The 21,917-nt window shown below is 55.0% G+C and overlaps 1 protein-coding gene across 1 annotated transcript in view; it reads right to left on the bottom strand.

The window, feature by feature from the left end:
* Positions 1 to 499: 499 nt before the first annotated feature.
* LOC147122418 (choline transporter-like protein 5) overlaps positions 500 to 21,917 on the bottom strand; it is a 248,011-nt gene continuing 226,593 nt past the window's right edge. Inside the window, exons 21-22 of the mRNA XM_085983554.1 lie at positions 21,720 to 21,804; positions 500 to 9,264 (exon numbers count right to left, since the gene is read on the bottom strand). Of these exons, the coding sequence (XP_085839680.1) occupies positions 9,146 to 9,264; positions 21,720 to 21,804 (204 nt within the window). The 3' untranslated portion in view covers positions 500 to 9,145. The remainder of the gene's footprint in view (positions 9,265 to 21,719; positions 21,805 to 21,917) is intronic.

Raw genomic sequence — 21,917 nt, 5'->3', positions numbered from 1 at the left:
CTGTACTCGAACCCTCTTGCTACGAAGGCCAACATACCATTTGCCTTCTTAACCGCCTGCTGCACCTGCATGCTTACCTTCAGCGACTGGTGCACAAGGACACCCAGGTCTCTTTGCGCTTCCCTTCCTCCCAATCTATTGCCATTCAAATAATAATCTGCCTTCCTGTTTTTGCCACCAAAGTGGATAACCTCACATTTATCCACATTATAGTGCATTTGCCATGTTTCTACCCAATCACCCAACCTGTCCAAATCGTACTGGAGTTTCCCGACATCCTCCTCGCAGCTTACCCTCCCACCCAGCTTTGTGTCGTCTGCATGGGGGTGGTGGGTGGGGGGGGGTGGTGGGGGGGGCGGGCGGTGGTGGTCTCGACGTGATACTCCACCCATCATGAGTGCGGGTCAGGCTCGATGGACATGTTGATCTTCTCCTGCCCGTCAGTGCTGTAGATTCAGACTAAGACCAGGCACATAAAGCAAACAGTCAAACACAAACATTTATTACCTAAAAAGTTTATTAAATGTAAATATTTCAATGCATCACCTCACTGCCGTTGAATACAACTCACCATGGTAAGGAAATTTATCATTACAGAGCTCTGAGGGACAATACATTGCATCAAATACCAAACATTTAGAGTTAATCAGACAAAATATTTATGGCAAAACCAGTCAGATTTCTGCACAGCAGAAGCATCAATTAGATTTTAAAGCTTCAAATTTTCATGCAAATGATCAGTTTGGTGTGTAATAACGGTACAAATAAAATTACCTGTTAATAAATATATAAAACATTGGTAAGATTAGTGAGTTAAGATATCATAGAATCATAGAATGGTTACAGCACAGGAGGAGGCCATTCGGCCCGTCGAGCCCGTGCCGGCTCTCTACAAGAGCAATTCAGCTAGTCCCACTCCCCCGCCCTTTCCCCGTAGCAATTTATTTTCCTTCAGGTACTTATCCAATTCCTTTTTGAAAGCTGTGATTGAATCTGCCTCCACCGCCCTTTCAGGCAGTGCATTCCAGATCCTAACCACTCGCTGCGTAAAAAAGTTTTTCCTCATGTCACCTTTGGTTCTTCTGCCCATCACCTTAAATTTGTGTCCTCTGGTTCTCGACCTTTCCGCCAATGGGAACAGTTTCTCTCTATCTGCTCTCTACCCCTCATGATTTTGAATACCTCTGTCAAATCTCCTCTCAACCTTCTCTGTTCTAAGGAGAACAACCCCAGCTTCTCCAGTCTCTCCACATAACTGAAGTCTCTCATCCCTGGAACCATTCTTGTAAATCTTTTCTGCACCCTCTCCAAGGCCTTCACATCCTTCCTAAAGTGCGGTGCCCAGAATTGGACACAATTGAGGCCGAACCAGTGATTTATAAAAGTTCATCATAAGACCTGAGTTTGGCCCCTAGTGGTGATGGCTGGTAATGTCCGCAGACCAGTGATTAATAAAGGGGTAGGAGAATAATAATCGGATAGGTCCCGTTAAAGACGTGGCTACAGTATACGCTTCCATCAGGAGACCCACCCCACCCACCATGTGCCCGGGCACACCCCAAAGAAAATGCCCCCCTGGTTCAAATGGCGGGGTAACGTTACGTGACCTTGGCACATGAAGCGCTGGGGGACCAATGGAGCTCAGCGGCCGTGAGGGTGAGAGACAAAACTGAAGCGCCTCCTCCCCTCCGCCCCCTTGCATTCCTTTCTCCGCCATTCTAACAGCGGCACCCAGACCATTGAAACTAAAGGGATGTGTGCCCTCCCCGTTACACTAACGGAGCAGGGGTGGGTGGGTGGGTTCCTCACGCGAGGCCTTCATCCACTAATCTCCGGGTTGCACTCTCCCAGAACCGTCACTTCAGGAGACCGTTGAACAATCCGTTCAAGCACCAACCCCCAATCTCCCAACTAACTCGAAACCCTTCTACGAAGGTCGATTATACAGATGATTTTAACGTGCACGACATTTGAGGAAATCGCTGGAGTCGAGTTCCGTTGGCTTTTTGTTGAAAGAAATGAGATTCCAAGAAACAGGCGTCTAATTTTAATTATTTCCCCCCCAGGTGGAGTTGCTGTACGGAAGCTCCGTATCATGGGCAGACGTGATGGGCCCTAGTTGCCATCCAAGTCACTCGCAGAAGACGTTCGTGGAAATGTTCCGCAGTTTGCTAACAGTGGCTGTTCAATATTCTCTACATTTCAATGCACACCACGTGGAATTGAAGTGGAGTAGAAACTATTTCCTCTGGTGAGGGGAGTCCAGAACAAGGGGGCGTAACCTTAAAATTAGAGCCAGACCGTTCAGGGGTGATGTCAGGAAGCACTTCTTCACACAAAGGGTGGTGGAAATCTGGAACTCTCTCCCTCAGAGAGCTGTTGAGGCTGTGGGGGGGGTCAATTGAAAATTTCAAAACTGAGATCAATAGAGTTAGGTAGGTAAGGGCATTAAGGGATACGGAACTAAGGCGGGTAAATCGAGTTAAAATACAGATCAGACATCATCTAAGTGACTGGTGGAACAGGCTCGAGGGGCTGAATGGCCTCCTCCTGTTCCGATATGTGACAAGTCCATTTCAGAGTAAGCTAGTTCCCTTGTACAGATTTTGCTTTTATCCCTCTGCGATGTTGGCCAGGACACCTGGGGAACGCCTCTGCTCTTCTCCCAATAGTGCCCTGGGATTATCTAATGCCCAACTGAACCTGACAGGCGGGGACCTCAGGTTAACATTTCGTTTGTGGAAGAGCGCCTCCAACAACACGCCAGAGACCGGTCTGTGCTGGGGTCTGGGATATGGTGCTTCAACCCACAATGTCCTCATTCAGAAAGAAGAGTGCTCGCAACGAAACCAAACTGGCATCCTGAAGACAAGGCGCCGCGGCCAGATCATTCCATGGAACCACAAAATCTTAATAACACAGAGGGAGGCCATTCGGCCCATCGTTGCTGAGCCGGCTCTTTGAAAGAGCTCTCCAGTTAGTCCCACTCCCCCACTCTTTCCCCACAGCCCTGCAAATATTCCCTTTCAAGTATTTATTCAATTCCCTTTTGAAAGTTACTATTGAATCTGCTTCCACTGCCCTTTCAGGCAGCGCATTCCAGATCATAAGAACATAAAAATTAAGAACATAAGAAATAGGAGCAGGAGTAGGCCACATGGCCCCTCGAGGTTGCTCCGCCATTCAATACGATCATGGCTGATCATCAACCTCAACTCCACTTTCCTGCCCGATCCCCATATCCTTTGATTCCCCATGTCTATCGATCTCAGCCTTCTGGGGCAGAGAATTCCAAAGATTCATAACTCTCTGGGTGAAGACATTCCTCCTCATCTCAGTCTTAAATGGTCGACCCCTTATCCTGAGACTATGCCCCCTAGTTCTTGATACTCCAGCCAGAGGAAACAACCTCTCAGCATCTACCCTGTCAATCCCCCTCAGAATCTTATATGTTTCAATGAAATCAACTCTCATTCTTCTAAACTCCAGAGAGTATCGGCCCATTCTACACGATCTCTCATCATAGGACAGCCCTCCCATCCCAGGAATCAATCTAGTGAACCTTCGTTGCACCGCCTCCAAGGCAGGTATATCCTTCCTTAGATAAGGAGACCAAAACTGTGCCCAGTACTCCAGGTGTGGTCTCACCAAGGCCCTGTACAATTGTAGCAAGACTTCCTTACTCTTATACTCCAACCCCCTTGCAATAAAGGCCAACATGCCTTTTGCCTTCCTTATCGCTTGCTGTACCTGCACGCTAGCTTTCTGTATTTCTTGCACGAGGACACCACGAGGACACCCAAATCTCTCTGAACACCAACATTTGAAAGTTTCTCACCATTTAAAAAATATTCTGTTTTTCTATTCTTCCTGCCAAAGTCTTATAATAACATCATAACAATCAAGTAAGGAAATAGCCCATTATTAAATGGATTCGCTTCAGTGAAGTGATTTAGCTGATAAGAAAAATCTTGATTTAGGAGTTAGCTTAGCTCTTAAGAGGAATGAAATGGGTGGCATTCCACATATTGGGAAGTAACACGTCCCCAGCATGTAATTTCCCATAAGAACATAGGAATTGCAAGACTTAAAAAGACTCGGGACCATCGAGTTCACCCTCGACCAACCCGGGTCCATCGAGTTCACCCTGGACCATCCCGGGTCCATCGAGTTCACCCTGGACCATCCCGGGTCCATCGAGTTCACCCTGGACCATCCCGGGTCCATCGAGTTCACCCTGGACCATCCCGGGTCCATCGAGTTCACCCTGGACCATCCCGGGTCCATCGAGTTCACCCTCGACCATCCCGGGTCCATCGAGTTCACCCTCCACCATCCCGGGTCCATTGAGTTCACCCTGGACCAACCCAGGTCCATCGAGTTCACCCTGGACCATCCCGGGTCCATCGAGTTCACCCTCGACCATCCCGGGTCCATCGATTTCACCCTCGACCATCCCGGTCCATCGAGTTCACCCTCCACCATCCCGGGTCCATTGAGTTCACCCTGGACCAACCCGGGTCCATCGAGTTCACCCTGGACCATCCCGGGTCCATCGAGTTCACCCTCGACCATCCCGGGTCCATCAATTTCACCCTGGACCATCCCAGGTCCATCGAGTTCACCCTCTACCATCCCGGGTCGATCGAGTTCACCCTCGACCATCCCGGGTCCATCGAGTTCACCCTGGACCATCCCGGGTCGATCGAGTTCACCCTGGACCATCCTGGGTCAATCGAGTTCACCCTCGACCATCCCGGGTCCATCGAGTTCACCCTGGACCATCCCGGGTCCATCGAGTTCACCCTGGACCATCCCGGGTCCATCGAGTTCACCCTCGACCATCCCGGGTCCATCGAGTTCACCCTCGACCATCCCGGGTCCATCGAGTTCACCCTCTAACATCCCGGGTCGATCGAGTTCACCCTCGACCATCCCGGGTCCATTGAGTTCACCCTGGACCATCCCGGGTCCATCGAGTTCACCCTCGACCATCCCGGGTCCATCGAGTTCACCCTCGACCATCCTGGGTCCATCGAGTTCACCCTCGACCATCCCGGGTCCATCAAGTTCACCCTCTAACATCCCGGGTCCATCGAGTTCACCCTCTAACATCCTGGGTCGATCGAGTTCACCCTCTAACATCCCGGGTCCATCGAGTTCACCCTGGACCATCCCGGGTCCATTGAGTTCACCCTCGACCATCCCGGGTCGATCGAGTTCACCCTCGACCATCCCGGGTCCATTGAGTTCACCCTCGACCATCCCGGGTCCATCGAGTTCACCCTCGACCATCCCGGGTCCATTGAGTTCACCCTCGACCATCCCGGGTCCATCGAGTTCACCCTGGACCATCCTGGGTCCATCGAGTTCACCCTCTAACATCCCGGGTCCATCGAGTTCACCCTCGACCATCCCGGGTCCATCGAGTTCACCCTGGACCATCCCGGGTCCATCGAGTTCACCCTCGACCATCCCGGGTCCATTGAGTTCACCCTCGACCATCCCGGGTCCATCGAGTTCACCCTCGACCATCCCGGGTCCATCGAGTTCACCCTCGACCATCCCGGGTCCATCGAGTTCACCCTCGACCATCCCGGGTCCATCGAGTTCACCCTCGACCATCCCGGGTCCATCGAGTTCACCCTGGACCATCCCGGGTCCATCGAGTTCACCCTCGACCATCCCGGGTCCATCGAGTTCACCCTCTAACATCCCGGGTCCATCGAGTTCACCCTCGACCATCCCGGGTCCATCGAGTTCACCCTGGACCATCCCGGGTCCATCGAGTTCACCCTGGACCATCCCGGGTCCATCGAGTTCACCCTCGACCATCCCGGGTCCATCGAGTTCACCCTGGACCATCCCGGGTCCATCGAGTTCACCCTCGACCATCCCGGGTCCATCGAGTTCACCCTCTAACATCCCGGGTCCATCAAGTTCACCCTCGACCATCCCGGGTCCATCGAGTTCACCCTCGACCATCCCGGGTCCATCGAGTTCACCCTCTAACATCCCGGGTCCATCGAGTTCACCCTCGACCATCCCGGGTCCATCGAGTTCACCCTCTAACATCCTGGGTCCATCGAGTTCACCCTCTAACATCCCGGGTCCATCGAGTTCACCCTCGACCATCCCGGGTCCATCGAGTTCACCCTCTAACATCCCGGGTCCATCGAGTTCCCCCTCGACCATCCCGGGTCCATCGAGTTCACTCTCGACCATCCAGGCAGTCACATGATACACCGATAATGGAGTTATTGACCAATCACAGTGATCGATCTCGAGCAATGTGTCTACAACAGACCCAGACATGAGGTGAGCTAAACCCCAGTGGGGGAGAGCTTTGGGAACCAGAGGTCCAAACTCCCCTGTTCCTCCCGAGCTCGCTACACTCACCACACCTCATGTCTCCAATGACTCAGATACTGGAGCACAAAATGTGATTTTCTGAAAGAACATAAAAGAATGAAAGGGCTGGATAGCGTCCCTATTGAGAGAGTATTCCAGTTCAACAGATTGCTGAGGACCAGGGGGACACGAGATTAAACAGTGTAAGAGTGGGAATAGGCTGGATGTTGGGCGGTTCTTCTTTTCCCGGAGAGCAGCGAGCCTCTGGAATGGGATGCGGGCTGGGGCGGTGGGCGCTGACTCTCTGGCTTCAAGAGGGAGCTGGACCGGCTCCTGACTGGGGCCGAGATCGCATCATAGAGAAGGTCAGGATCTTTACAGATAACACACAGTCTATTGTCCCTGTAATTTCTTTGGCCCTGCGCAGACCCTTAAAATACCGTTCAAAATGTGCGGTTTTGACGTTGAAATGCCGGTGAGCCGCTGGCGCGGGTTCTCTGGAACACTGCACCTGGTCCGTGCGATCTCCCGGACTGGTTTCCATCCTCTGAGCGGGTCGGAGAAGAATCTTCCAAAGTATTTTTTCCCCCTTATCGGCCCTGGCTTTTTTCTCTAACTCTTTGCCTCTCCCAGGAGATGACTTGGTGTGGTGTTGGGAGGTGGGTGGTGCTGGCGGGAGGGAAGAAGTATCTCGGCATGATGTGTGGGGCAGGCTTGATGGTCCAGCTGGTCTTTACCTGCCATCTTGTATGTTCGTAAATCTGGCAAATTTGCATCTGTTAATTTTAAAAGATGGGAAACTACATCCTGGGGAGGAACCGTTTCCTGCAAAGCAGCCCATGTGCAGGAGGGTGATATACGGAAAGGAAGTAATAGCATGACAGGGCGGACATCACGAGAGGTAAGAAGATACAACCGCCAACTCTGGAGAAACACAAGATCTTAAAAGAAAGGGAAGACCGGTTAGCATTTGCCGAGTCCAGTGGTTGTCCCTCTTCCAATGCTGTTGTGCGAATTTCCAGTATTTTTCTGTCGTTGTTTCAGAAGCCTGCCTTATTTTGATTCAAGACATTGTGAAATTCACCGAAGCCCATTAATTCTTCCACGCTTGAACCAGTCTCCTCGACAAAAATATCTCTTCCTTCTAAAAGAGAATTCAGATGTTCTAAAAACGTCAAGGATGGGGCACTTGAGCGGATGAATGTTGTCCCTCTTTTGTGTGCTCTGATATCAGTATCGCCATCTCGAGAGGTTTGATTGCCTCTCTGCACTATTTATAGATAGTGCACTCACGTTAAATTCCTATCAGCACTACTTTAAGGCAATCGCTCATTAACACAAACGCTCGCTGGTGCAGGACCAAACGTACAAGGGGCTTTGGAGTCCCAAGGTAACTGGCCAAAATCAAGTCGGCATCTGTACAGATGTCTAGACGAGGATGCCCACCACTGCTGGGCTTATCGGGACAATCCGAAACAAGGTGGGGGGGGGGCCACAATCTTAAAATCAGAGCCAGGCCGTTCAGGGGTAATCTCAGGAAGCGTTTCTTCACACAGAGTGGGGTGGAAATCTGGAACTCTCTCCCCCCAAAAAGGCTGGGGATGCTGGGGGTCAGTTGGAGCTTTCCAGACTGGGGTCGATAGATTTTGGGTTGGGTGAGGGTATCGAGGGATGTGGGGCCAAAGGCGGGCAAATGGAGTTGATCATCCAGAATCTAACTGAATGGCGGAGCAGGCTCGAGGGGCCGAGTGGTCCATGATTGTTCCCCAAAATTCACGCACATGGGTTCAGTTTGGGTCAGAGAACATGTCCCATTAATTCCTAATGTTACCCGTTTGGTGCATTCCGACAACGCGCTCCTACACTTCACGCCTCCTGTGATGAAATATGCCATTCATCACTCATCGGTATTCTCTGCCTGTGACTGTGGTTTGGTTTCAGTTTCATTTCCCTTACCTCAGTTCCGTTTCCTCACCATTGTATTGTATTGTGTGTAGGGCTCCGCCCATACCTGGCCCCTATGTAAGCAGACCCAGCCTGCCTCATATCCAGTACAGCAGACCTCTGGATGGAAGATACCTCTCCACTGTGCGTTACCTTCTAAGTTAATAAAAGCCTTGTTTTGTTCCGCTAACATTGAGTCTCGGATTTATTGAGGCATATCACCTCCCTGCTGTTGTAAGTCACCCCGTAAGCAGTTCTCCCTGTCATGACCATCGCTCCAGATTTTTGCGATGAGATCTGTTTTAACACAGCCCCACCAGTACTTAGGAACCAGTATTGTCCAGGCACGTGTGTGACCTTTTTTTAAAAAAAACAAGCTTGCACTATTGCACAGCGCACTGCTCGTTGGAAAAACTCTTTTCAACATCCACTGAGCAGCGATACGGGGCCCCGGTTTAAACTCGTCCAAAGGACGGCACCTCTGACCATGCAGCACTCCTTCGGTGCTGCACCGAAGTGCCAGTATAGATTCTGTGCCCAAGTCCTTGAGTGGGGCTTGAACCCAACAAACCTTGGGACTCCGGCACGAGTGTTACTAACTAAACCAAACTCTCACTCAGAGGAGGATTCTGGTGCTGGTTAGATTATGCTTTTCTGTAATCTTTTCAAAAAACAGAAATTTGTTTATAAGTAACTTGGATACATCAAAGTCGGATAATCGCTCCCGTGAAGCACCTTGAGATATTTTACTACGTTAAAGGCGCTATATAAATGCAAGCTGCTGTTGTTGACATAGCTTATTTTGTTTTTACACACACAGAAGGAAAGATGTGTCCCTGCGGCAGCACTTTCAGTGGCTCTGCCTCTCGTCTTCACCCTCTCGGTTCCGCTTGTTCAGAATCTTCATCAACGATTTATTCATGAAATATGGCCTCTCTGCTGACCCATCGTTCCTCTCTAAATCTTCCACTACGAAGAGGAATTATAGGCGGTCATTACAGAGCAACGGGCAACTCATTATCACTTTGCGAGTCAGTGCCAGCTGGTCTCCAGGCTAGCGTTATACGGGTGTCTCACAATTCACTGCGATCACGATATAAACCCATTCCTCCCCCAACCCCACCCCCATCCCCATAGAAATATGTAGGCCAGTTTTGAACAAGGTCAATTAAAAATATCATGATGGAGGATGGGGGGATGTCCGGAGCAAGAGGACCTAACTTTAAAATCCGAGCCAGGCCGTTCAGGGGTGATGTCAGGAAGCACTTCTTCACACAAAGGGCAGTGGGAATCTGGAACTCTCTCCCCCAGAGAGCTGTTGAGGCTGGGGGCGGTGGGGTGGGTGGGGTCAATCGAAAATTTCTGAACTGAGATTGATAGATTTTTGTAAGGTAAGGATATTAAGGCGGGTAGACAGAGTTCAGATACAGATCAGCCCCGATCTCATTGAATGGCGGAACAGGCTCGAGGCGCTGAATGGCCTCCTCCTGTTAATTTTGACTCAATGGTCTGCTGCTGGGGACGCTAATCTGTTCTAGGTCCCAATTCAACTGAATAATTTCTCTCCTTCTTCAATGTGTGTGATTGGGACGCCATTGAACTTTTCTGCATTGTAAGTGGCAGATGTTTTAAACTGAAATCGAGGGTAAATTCAGCTCCCTGTGCCGGCTCCTTGAAAGAGCTCTCCAATTAGTCCCACTCCCCGCTCTTTCCCCACAGCCCTGCAATTTTTCCCCTTCAAGTATTTCTCCAATTCCCTTTTGAAAGTTACTATTGAATCTGCTTCCACTGCCCTTTCAGGCAGCGCATTCCAGATCACAACAACTCGCTGTAAAAACATTCTCATCTCCCCTCTGGTTCTTTTGCCAATTCCCTTCAATCTGTGTCCTCTGGTCACCGACCCTCATAGTCATAGAGTCATACGGCACAGAAGGAGGCCATTCGGCCCATCGAGTCCGTGCCGGCTCTCTGTAGAGCAATCCAGTCAGTCCCATTCCCCCGCTCTATCCCCGTAGCCCTGCAAGTTTATTTCCCTCAAGTGCCTATCCAGTCTCCCCGTGAAAACATCGAGTGTCTCCGCTTCCACCACTTCCGTCGGCAGCGAGTTCCAGGTCCTCACCACTCGCTGCGTAAAAACGATTTTCCTCACATCCCCCCTGTATCTCTTGCCCAAAACCTTAAATCTGTGTCCCCTAGTCCTTGTACCATCAACTAGTGGGAACAGCCTTTCCCCGTCTAGCCTATCCAAACCCGTCATAATCTTGTACACCTCTATCAAATCACCCCTCAACCTCCTTTGCTCTAATGAAAATAAATCCAGCTTCTCCAACCTGTCCTTGTAGCTAAGATCCCCCATCCCCGGAACCATTCTGGTAAATCTCCTCTGCACCCTCTCAAGGGCCTTCACATCCTTCCTAAAGTGTGGGGACCAGAACTGGACGCAATACTCCAGTTGTGGCCTAACCAGCGCTTTATAAAGGTTTCCTCCTGCCAGTGGAAACAGTTTCTCCCTGTCTACTCTATCAAAACTTCTGAACGCCTCTAATAAATCTCCCCCTTAGCCTTCTCTGCTCCGAGGAGAACGACCCCAGCTTCTCCCAGTCTCAAACACGTTTGTCAAGTATAAATCATTGGCCTAGAAATTGGGTTCTGGTCTTGCCAGGGCTGTAGCGCCAGAAAGTTTGCGCCAGCGGTAATGCGGCAGCGCCCGACGAAAATTCGGGTGCGCCGGGCCCAGACGGCGGCGGGCGCTAAAACCCTCCTTCAGCGCCTCAAAACGGGCGTCAACTTGGGTTTCCCGGCGCTAATCCCCCGCTGCGGCACCCGATGCGGTGCGGCAGGCGGGGGAACTGCAGGCCTCCTCCTCCTGTTAAGGAGGAGCTGCCTGCAGCCGACAACTGTCCGGCGGATTGACCCGACATCTGAGCCCGGCACCTCGGGGAAGTGCCGGGCTCGCATGAGACACTGATCAGGGCCGCGGGGGGGGAATGCAGGAGTCCGGGAAGGGAGGTGCGGGCAGGCGGCCACCGGGAACGCGGCCGGCCGCCGCTCCACCTTTATGCGCCGGCGCACACTGGGGGAAGACTCTGTTGCCAGAGTCTTAGTTGCGCCTGCCACGGGCGAGGCGGGCGCAACTGAATTTCGGCTTGGGGCCGGGTTACCACGGCAACCGGGACGCTGCGCACACCGATGACGTCATCGGTGCCGGCGCAGCGCTACCGGTCTACCGCCGCGGAAGGGCCCCAGGCAATTTAGGAACCGGCGCCAATTGCAGCGCTAGGCCCTCTAGCGCCGCAAAATCGGTGCTAAGGGCACTGAATTTCTAGGCCAGTGTATCTACAGAGCCTGTGTTAGGCAGGATAAATCGGCAGTGCAACATGAATATATATAGGCAGCACCATAATCACTGCATTCATACGCTGAGTACAAATGCTAAAATGATCAGCAAAGCTAACGTTTGATTTTTTTTTTGCTTGTATTTTTCTTTTCTATTATTATTAAAAATGTACCAACTCTAAAACAGTAAAAAAAAACTCACACAGGAGTGTAGCCCTGCTCTTATATATAAAGGCAAATATATGACAGGCTCATTGTGACTGCCTCGCCTTATCACTCACACGTAGCGACTGACGGGATGAAATCTCTCTCAGTGACATTTGTAACAAATGCGTTGTTGCATCGCTGTGATCTTTCACCCGCCCCCACCCCTCTCGTGCCTTGCCTGCGGAACTCCTCCGTATACACCCCCCCCCCGCCGCCCGCCACCCCACCCTTACACCTCCCCGCTTTTCCAAACCCTATCCCTCCCTCGCCACCTTCTCTGGCCGACTGAACGGGATGGGCAATAAATGCTGGCCTCGCCAGCGTCTCTCTCTCTCGAGATCGAATAAAGGGCACAAGAAAAATTACCCTTGCCTCTTTACTTTTGCTTACTCTACGCCCGCTGTCCCTTTAAAGGTAAAACACGGCCCTGCGCACGAGGAGCCTTCCCCTCCCCCATTGGAAAAACGGTTTCCGCTGTCGTGGGGGGAAGGAGCTTCAAACCGATGCGTTGGTCACGTGTCCGATCAGCCACAATCTAAATCGAATGGCGGAACAGGCTGGAGGGGCTGAATGGCCTCCTCCTGTTCCTGTGTCTCGTTGAGAGCGACTTGTTACAGTTAGCGGTAGAGCCAGTTCCCTCCCCAGGAGAACGTCCTGAAGTAGTTATACAATAAAAAACGAATGGCTTTAAGTTCTCGCGACGTACTTGGAGCTGGAGGGGGGGAAAAAAAGCATTGGCCCAGAAATGGCTGGAATGGTGCATTATTGCTCTTTGTTCGGCTAGGGTTTAAAGGGTTACGGAACCAAGGCGGGTAAAGGGAGCTGAGGGAAAGAACAGAGATAATCTAATTGAATGGCCGAGCAGGCTCGAGGGGCTGAATGGCCTTCTCCTGTTCCTATGAGCGTCGTGAGTTAGACTGTTTTCCCTCACCTTTCAGGTCATATTATTTTTGGCGCCGTAACGTGCTGGGAGCGCGAGCTGATAGCAGGGCATCCGGGACCCGAGCCAATAACGGGGCCAACCGTCTGCCTCCTTAACCAATGAGATTTAAGGATTGAGAAAGAAACCGAGGAAGGGCGGAGCAGGAAATCGGGTGAATTAGAGTCAGATCAGGCACGGAGAGAGAAATAAAGAGAGGGATTAAGAGAGAGAGAGAGAAAAAAAGAGACAGAAAGGAAAAGTAAGAGAAAAAAATGTACATTTGAAATTTTAAAAACTCGAGGAACAATTTACTACCTGCGGGAATGAGACCCCACGGCTTCAATTGTTCCCGTTCTGGGCCGGGCTGGATGAGTTCTATGTCAGGACCATAAACCTCGTCATTACCAGGGTCCCGACGACATGAATCTACCAGCCCTAAATATCCGCCGCCAGATTCATCCGCATTGACGGCACGAATCCAGCAATTTCAGGACAATGGGGAGGCTCACGGCGAGATCGCCGCAAATCGACCGGCAACTTTTGGCGAATCGTAACTCACCGCGTATCCCTTCCTGCGCCGCAAATTGCTGGGGGCAGGGCGGGGCGGGGGGGGGGGCGTTTACGCACTTAATAATGGCGTGCGTTGTAAACTCGCCGTTATTGCTCCAGCGATTTCTGGGCCAATATATCTGGAGTCACCAACTCTCCCGTAAAAAGCATCGCCCTTACGGTCCTCGCTTTAGGCACCTTAGCTACGACTCGGAGGCGGCGGAGGGAGGGCTTCTTCCGTGCACTACGTGTCGCGGGGTCCGTGACCCACTCGGCATGGCAACCAGGAAACGACCCCGCCCTCCCTCCTCCACTCTCTCCCTCCTCCACTCTCTCCCCCCTCCCCGCCGGTCCTGTTATAGACCATTTATTGCATATTATAGTCTTTTTATTTTATATACATATAGAATTTCCTGTTACATTTACAGGAGTGTTGAAAAATGGGACAGTCGAGGGACAGGTCAGTGGGTAACCCAGGCAGCGCCCAGGGTCACAGACTTGCTCCTTTGTAAGGCTTCATATAGTTTCTACCTAAAAGTTACAAGCCACTTAGGTCGTAACTAATGGGCGTTTTTAACTGAAGCTGGGTCTGATAGTTTTTAAGAAAGCTAGTGGTTGGAAAGTTGATGTCTCTGTCTGTCTCTCCAGTTACAGAAACCCGTGACACCTTTATGTACCTCTGTGCAGCCACTTAGCGTAAAGGTTTTTTTTTTCCTCTCTCTCTCTCTCGTTTTTTTTTTCAAAACTAGAACTCTACTCGCTTTCGCTCAGAGTTAAGATTTTGCGAGTTCCCGGCGGTCGTTCGAATGCTGACCGTCAAGACAGGTTATTACCGCGCGTTTGCGTGGCTGTCTCTGTGAGTGTGTGTGTGTGCGTATTAATAAAAAGATAGCGAGGTGAGGAGTTCAGTGCAGCGCGAGCCCAGCGCAAGCAAGCTATCCGTTGGCCTTCCGTGGGCTCCACTCCTGACGTCCCAGGATCCGGTGCAGCTCGGGCGACATGAAGTACGGCTTCTCAGCTGATCCGTCGTTTCGCTCCAGATCTTCGCCTGCGGGAGTTAGCGATAAGCCAAAGCGAGGAGGAGGGAGGGGAAGAGGGAGGGGAGGGGAGGGGAGGAGTGGAGGAGGAGGGAGGGAGGGGGGGAGGGGAGGAGGAGGGAGGGGAGGAGGAGGGAGGGAGGGAGGAGGGAGGCGAGGAGGAGGAGGAGGGAGGGGAGGCGGAGGAGGAGGGAGGGGAGGAGAGGAGGAGGGAGGGAAGGGAGGAGGGAGGGCAGGGGAAGAGGGAGGGGAGGGGAGGAGGAGGAGGGAGGGAAGGGAGGAGGGAGGGGAGGAGGGAGGGAAGGGAGGAGGGAGGGGAGGAGGGAGGGGAGGAGGGGGGAGGAGGAGGGAGGGAGGGGAGGAGGAGGGAGGAGGGGGGAGGTGAGGGGAGGGGAGGAGGGAGGGAAGGAGGAGGAGGAGGGAGGGAAGGGAGGAGGGAGGGGAGGAGGAGGGAGGGGAGGAGAGGAGGAGGGAGGGAAGGGAGGAGGGAGGGGAGGGGAGGAGGAGGGAGGGAAGGGAGGAGGAGGGAGGGAGGGGGGAGGTGAGGGGAGGGGAGGAGGGAGGGAAGGAGGAGGAGGAGGGAGGGAAGGGAGGAGGGAGGGGAGGAGGAGGGAAGGGAGGGGAGGAAGAGGGAGGGAGGGGAGGGGAGGCGAGGGGAAGGGGAGGGAGGGAAGGAGGAGGAGGAGGAGGGAGGGAGGGAAGGGAGGAGTGGCGAGGGGAGGGGAGGCGAGGGGAGGGAAGGAGGGAGGGAGGGGTGGAGGAGGGAGGGGAGGGGAGGTGAGGGGAAGGGGAGGGAGGGAAGGAGGAGGAGGGAGGGAAGGAAGGGAGGAGGGAGGGGTGGCGAGGGGAGGGGAGGCGAGCGGAGGGAAGGAGGGGGGAGGAGGGAGGGGAGGGGAGGGGAGGTGAGGGGAAGGGGAGGGAGGGAAGGAGGAGGAGGAGGAGGAGGGAGGGAAGGGAGGAGGGACGGGAGGCGAGGGAGGGGAGGGGAGGTGAGGGGAAGGGGAGGGAGGGAAGGAGGAGGAGGAGGAGGGAGGGAAGGGAGGAGGGAGGGGAGGCGAGGGGAGGGGAGGTGAGGGGAGGGAAGGAGGGAGGGAGGGGAGGAGGAGGGAGGGGAGGAGGGAGTAGGGGGGGAGGGGAGGAGGAGGAGGAGCAGGGAGGGAGGGAGGAGGAGGGAGGGGAGGAATAGGAGGGGGGAGGAGGAGGGAGAGGAGGAGCAGGAGGGAGGGAGGGGGGGAGGAGGGAGGGGAGGAGAAGGAGGAGGGAGGGGAGGGGAGGAGAGGAGAAGGAGGAGGGAGGGGAGGGGAGGAGAGGAGGAGGAGGAGGAGGGGGGGAGGAGAGGAAGAGGAGGAGGAGGGGAGGAGGAGGGAGGGGAGGGGAGGAGGAGGGAGGGGAGGGGAGGAGGAGGGAGGGGAGGAGGGGGGAGGGGAGGAGGCGGGCGGGGAGGAGGAGGGAGGGGAGGAGGGGAGGGGAGGAGGAGGGAGGGGAGGCGGAGGAGGGGAGGGAAGGAGGAGGAGGAGGAGGAGGAGGGAGGGGAGGGGAGGAGGAGGGAGGGGAGGAGGAGGGAGGGGAGGGGAGGAGGGGAGGGGAGGAGGAGGGAGGGGATTCGGAGGAGGGGAGGGGAGGAGGAGGAGGGGGAGGAGGAGGGAGGGGAGGGGAGGAGGAGAGGAGGAGGAGGGAGGGGAGGGGAGGAGGGGAGGGGAGGAGGAGGGAAGGGGGAGGAGGGAGTGGAGGAGGCGGGCGGGGAGAAGGAGGGAGGGGAGGGGGGAGGGGAGGAGGAGGGAGGGGAGGCGGAGGAGGGGAGGGGAGGAGGAGGGAGGGGGAGGAGGGAGTGGAGGAGGCGGGCGGGGAGGAGGAGGGGAGGAGGGGAGGGGAGGAGGAGGGAGGGGAGGCGGAGGAGGGTAGGGGAGGAGGAGGCGGGGAGGAGGTGGGAGGGGAGGAGGCGGGCGGGGAGGAGGAGGGAGGGGAGGAGGGGAGGGGAGGAGGAGGGAGGGGAGGCGGAGGAGGGGAGGGGAGGAGGAGGAGGAGGAGGAGGAGGGAGGGGAGGGGAGGAGGAGGGAGGGGAGGAGGAGGGAGGGGAGGAGGAGGGAGGGGAGGGGAGGAGGAGGGAGGGGAGGGGAGGAGGGGAGGGGAGGAGGAGGGAGGGGAGGCAGAGGAGGGGAGGGGAGGAGGAGGAGGAGGAGGAGGAGGAGGGAGGGGAGGAGAGGAGGGGAGGGGAGGAGGGGAGGGGAGGAGGAGGGAGGGGATTCGGAGGAGGGGAGGGGAGGAGGAGGAGGGGGAGGAGGAGGGAGGGGAGGGGAGGAGGAGAGGAGGAGGAGGGAGGGGAGGGGAGGAGGGGAGGGGAGGAGGAGGGAAGGGGGAGGAGGGAGTGGAGGAGGCGGGAGGGGAGGGGAGGAGGGGAGGAGGAGGGAGGGGAGGCGGAGGAGGGGAGGGGAGGAGGAGGGAGGGGGAGGAGGGAGTGGAGGAGGCGGGCGGGGAGGGGAGGAGGGGAGGGGAGGCGGAGGAGGGTAGGGGAGGAGGAGGAGGGGGAGGAGGAGGGAGGGGAGGGGAGGAGGAGGGTAGGGGAGGAGGGGGAGGGGAGGAGGAGGGTAGGGGAGGAGGAGGGTAGGGGAGGAGGAGGAGGGGGAGGAGGAGGGAGGGGAGGGGAGGAGGAGGGTAGGGGAGGAGGGGGAGGGGAGGAGGAGGGTAGGGGAGGAGGAGGAGGGGGAGGAGGAGGGAGGGGAGGAGGAGGGAGGGGAGGCGGAGAGAGCGTCGAAACCAAAAAAAATTCAAACAGAGGGAAAAAGAAAAAAAATAATGATAATGGAGAGGGGGAGGGGAGAGAGGAACCAGCAGCAACCACAAGGCAATAAGTTAGAAGGCTTTGCAAGCTCTTTTGTTTAAAAAAATTAAAGCCTTAAATAAAATGACAATTAAATGCAAAGCCAGCAGTTTGTGAAGCTCAGTAATTAATGTTTTAAAAGCTGCGGGTTTAGAACGCACCGCCCAGCCGCCACACCCAATGCATCAACAGTTGAAATTAAGGACAGGGAAACTCGAGGAAATCTACCGCAGCCTCCGCTGGTTTCAACGGCAAATCAAAAGAGCTAAAATGTGCAGAATAACACCAGCAAAGCATCAAAGCCTTCGGATTCAGAGTCGCGGGCAACATTAACTTCAGTCACGCGCTCCTTTAAACTGGGTGTGACCGTTCCTGTCACTAGATGGAGCTTTGACAGCCTTTGGGTTCCAACTTGGTGTTTTGGGGTTCACGTTATGACCGCACTTAATGGCTATCAGAGCAAGCGATTGACCCAACAGGCTAAGGAAGTGGCCAAGAGCGGTGATGTCAATGCTTTCAACCAAAGGCCAAGGACAAAGCCCTAACACTGCAGCTCCTGGTCATTCTGTAGCCCGGGAGACAGTAGTTCACCTGCCGTGGTTGGTAATGACATTGAACGTCAAAGAGTGGGCACACCTTCTCTCCAATTTTCACAAACCCTTTAGGGTCATTCCCCAGGTCGAGTCTTGGGACCTCTTTGGCTTTTAGCGTTAGAGCCGCTCTGAAAACCTCCATAATCACGAAGCACCGCCCCGATAACCCAAGAGCTGATACCCTGGCTCATTCCCCCCAGAACCACCCCCCCACCACCCCCCAGCCTGAGTGCTGAAGAAAAGTGAAGCCCCTCCCGCCCAACCCCCCTGCCGCCACTCCTACCGCTGTCCGGCTCTGGATCAGATCAGAGAGCTTCGTGCGGACCGGGAATCAAACCCTCGGCTCATGAACCCCTTTGTGGCCTGGCTCGGCCCTACCTCTGCAACCACTCCACCAGACTCGGGGGCACACACGCACCCGCCCAGCCACCGCAGCCCCACGCTGTTCCACGCTGTGAAACGCCCCATACCCTCTCGCCTAGCTTTTGCTATCATCACCAAGGGTACCGTGTGTAGCAGTTATGTTAATGGGCCAGTAATCCAGAAAATGGGATTCATAAATTCCACCATGTTACTCCCCTCCAGTACCCTGTCCCTGGGGTACAGTTACATGGGGTTAGTTCCCCTCCAGTACCCTGTCCCTGGGGTACAGTTCCATGGGGTTAGTTCCCCCCAGTACCCTGTCCCTGGGGTAGTTCCATGGGGTTAGTTCCCCCCAGTACCCTGTCCCTGGGGTACAGTTCCATGGGGTTAGTTCCCTCCAGTACCCTGTCCCTGGGGTACAGTTCCATGGGGTTAGTTCCCCCCAGTACCCTGTCCCTGGGGTACAGTTCCATGGGGTTAGTTCCCCCCAGTACCCTGTCCCTGGGGTTGTTCCATGGGGTTAGTTCCCCCCAGTACCCTGTCCCTGGGGTACAGTTCCATGGGGTTAGTTCCCCCCAGTACCCTGTCCCTGGGGTACAGTTCCATGGGGTTAGTTCCCTCCAGTACCCTGTCCCTGGGGTTGTTCCATGGGGTTAGTTCCCCCCAGTACCCTGTCCCTGGGGTACAGTTCCATGGGGTTAGTTCCCTCCAGTACCCTGTCCCTGGGGTACAGTTCCATGGGGTTAGTTCCCCCAGTACCCTGTCCCTGGGGTACAGTTCCATGGGGTTAGTTCCCCCAGTACCCTGTCCCTGGGGTACTGTTCCATGGGGTTAGTTCCCCCAGTACCCTGTCCCTGGGGTAGTTCCATGGGGTTAGTTCCCCCAGTACCCTGTCCCTGGGGTACAGTTCCATGGGGTTAATTCCCCCAGTACCCTGTCCCTGGGGTAGTTCCATGGGGTTAGTTCCCTCCAGTACCCTGTCCCTGGGGTACAGTTCCATGGGGTTAGTTCCCCCCAGTACCCTGTCCCTGGGGTACAGTTCCATGGGGTTAGTTCCCCTCAGTACCCTGTCCCTGGGGTACAGTTCCATGGGGTTAGTTCCCCCCAGTACCCTGTCCCTGGGGTAGTTCCATGGGGTTAGTTCCCCCAGTACCCTGTCCCTGGGGTACAGTTCCATGGGGTTAGTTCTCCCCAGTACCTTGTCCCTGGGGTACAGTTCCATGGGGTTAGTTCCCCCCAGTACCCTGTCCCTGGGGTACTGTTCCATGGGGTTAGTTCCCCCCAGTACCCTGTCCCTGGGGTAGTTCCATGGGGTTAGTTCCGCCAGTACCCTGTCCCTGGGGTACAGTTCCATGGGGTTAGTTCCCCTCAGTACCCTGTCCCTGGGGTACAGTTCCATGGGGTTAGTTCCCCCCAGTACCCTGTCCCTGGGGTAGCTCCATGGGGTTAGTTCCCCCAGTACCCTGTCCCTGGGGTACAGTTCCATGGGGTTAGTTCCCCCCAGTACCCTGTCCCTGGGGTACAGTTCCATGGGGTTAGTTCCCCCCAGTACCCTGTCCCTGGGGTAGTTCCATGGGGTTAGTTCCCCCAGTACCCTGTCCCTGGGGTACAGTTCCATGGGGTTAGTTCCCCCCAGTACCCTGTCCCTGAGGTACAGTTCCATGGGGTTAGTTCCCCCCAGTACCCTGTCCCTGGGGTAGAGTTCCATGGGGTTAGTTCCCCCCAGTAACCTGTCCCTGGGGTAGTTCCATGGGGTTAGTTCCCCCCAGTACCCTGTCCCTGGGGCTGTTCCATGGGGTTAGTTCCCCCCAGTACCCTGTCCCTGGGGTACAGTTCCATGGGGTTGGTTCCCCTCCAGTACCCTATCCCTGGGGTACAGTTGCATGGGGTTAGTTCCCCCCAGTACCCTGTCCCTGGGGTACAGTTCCATGGGGTTAGTTCCCCCCAGTACCCTGTCCCTGAGGTACAGTTCCATGGGGTTAGTTCCCCCCAGTACCCTGTCCCTGGGGTACAGTTCCATGGGGTTAGTTCCCCCCAGTACCCTGTCCCTGGGGTACAGTTCCATGGGGTTAGTTCCCCCCAGTACCTTGTCCCTGGGGTACTGTTCCATGGGGTTAGTTCCCCCCAGTACCCTGTCCCTGGGGTAGTTCCATGGGGTTAGTTCCCCCCAGTACCTTGTCCCTGGGGTACATTTCCATGGGGTTAGTTCTCCCCAGTACCCTGTCCCTGGGGTAGTTCCATGGGGTTAGTTCCCCCCAGTACCCTGTCCCTGGGGTACATTTCCATGGGGTCAGTTCCCCCCAGTACCCTGTCCCTGGGGTACAGTTCCATGGGGTCAGTTCCCCCCAGTACCCTGTCCCTGGGGTAGTTCCATGGGGTTAGTTCCCCCCAGTACCCTGTCCCTGGGGTACATTTCCATGGGGTTAGTTCCCCCAGTACCCTGTCCCTGGGGTACAGTTCCATGGGGTCAGTTCCCCCCAGTAACCTGGCCCTGGGGTTGTTCCATGGGGTTAGTTCCCCCCAGTACCCTGTCCCTGGGGTACAGTTCCATGGGGTTAGTTCCCCCCAGTACCCTGTCGCTGGGGTACAGTTCCATGGGGTTAGTTCCCCCCAGTACCCTGTCCCTGAGGTACAGTTCCATGGGGTTAGTTCCCCCCAGTACCCTGTCCCTGGGGTACAGTTCCATGGGGTTAGTTCCCTCCAGTACCCTGTCCCTGGGGTACAGTTCCATGGGGTTAGTTCCCCCCAGTACCTTGTCCCTGGGGTACATTTCCATGGGGTTAGTTCCCCCCAGTACCTTGTCCCTGGGGTACAGTTCCATGGGGTTAGTTCCCCCCAGTACCCTGTCCCTGGGGTACATTTCCATGGGGTTAGTTCCCCCCAGTACCCTGTCCCTGGGGTAGTTCCATGGGGTTAGTTCCCCCCAGTACCCTGTCCCTGGGGTACAGTTCCATGGGGTTAGTTCCCCCCAGTACCCTGTCCCTGAGGTACAGTTCCATGGGGTTAATTCCCCCCAGTACCCTGTCCCTGGGGTAGTTCCATGGGGTTAGTTCCCCCCAGTACCCTGTCCCTGGGGTACAGCTCCATGGGGTTAGTTCCCCCCAGTACCCTGTCCCTGGGGTACAGTTCCATGGGGTTGGTTCCCCCCAGTACCCTGTCCCTGGTGTACAGTTCCATGCACATTCTAGTGACCATTATCAACACCTAAACCCAGATAGTGAATGTGGGTGGTCTATTCAACCAATGGGACACCACAGCTGAGTCCGGTGCTGTCCTCACCCCTACGTCTGTCTAATGGTTACTCTCCAGACAGTCGCTGGGGAGCGAGCGGGAGTGAGAAGCTGGACAACTCGCACTCGCACCCCCACCCACCCCACCCCGCCTTATTAATGGCACTGAGCCTCACTACAGGACCCCTAACGTTACCCAGCGGAGGTCAGCTGACATAACAGCGAGGCTGGGTGGTTGACCTTGACCTGTGCGGCTCAGACCCTCACTCAGCGAACTGCGAACGCTGCTTTCGACACTCCAGTCTTGACAGGCTGGATATTTTTTGACATTTTAAAAGAAAGATTTCAAGGTTAGTGGTGCCTACTCACAGAAGCAGAGGAAGAGCGTATCCACACACATTGCATAGACGCTGAAGAAGCCGTGTGCAATTAGATAGGATCCAAATATCACAGTCTGCAAACACAAGATTGCACAGTTACACTTTCACAGATACACCAATCACTGAAAGTAGCGATATAACCTGAGAATGCCAGAAACACTCAGCAGGTCAGGCAGCATCTGTGGAG

This window comes from Somniosus microcephalus, chromosome 3, assembly GCF_052327205.1.
Source record: "Somniosus microcephalus isolate GS21.2 chromosome 3, FLI_Smic_1.0, whole genome shotgun sequence".
In the NCBI taxonomy this organism is placed as follows: domain Eukaryota; kingdom Metazoa; phylum Chordata; class Chondrichthyes; order Squaliformes; family Somniosidae; genus Somniosus; species Somniosus microcephalus.
This window is presented reverse-complemented; position numbering and strand designations above follow the sequence as displayed.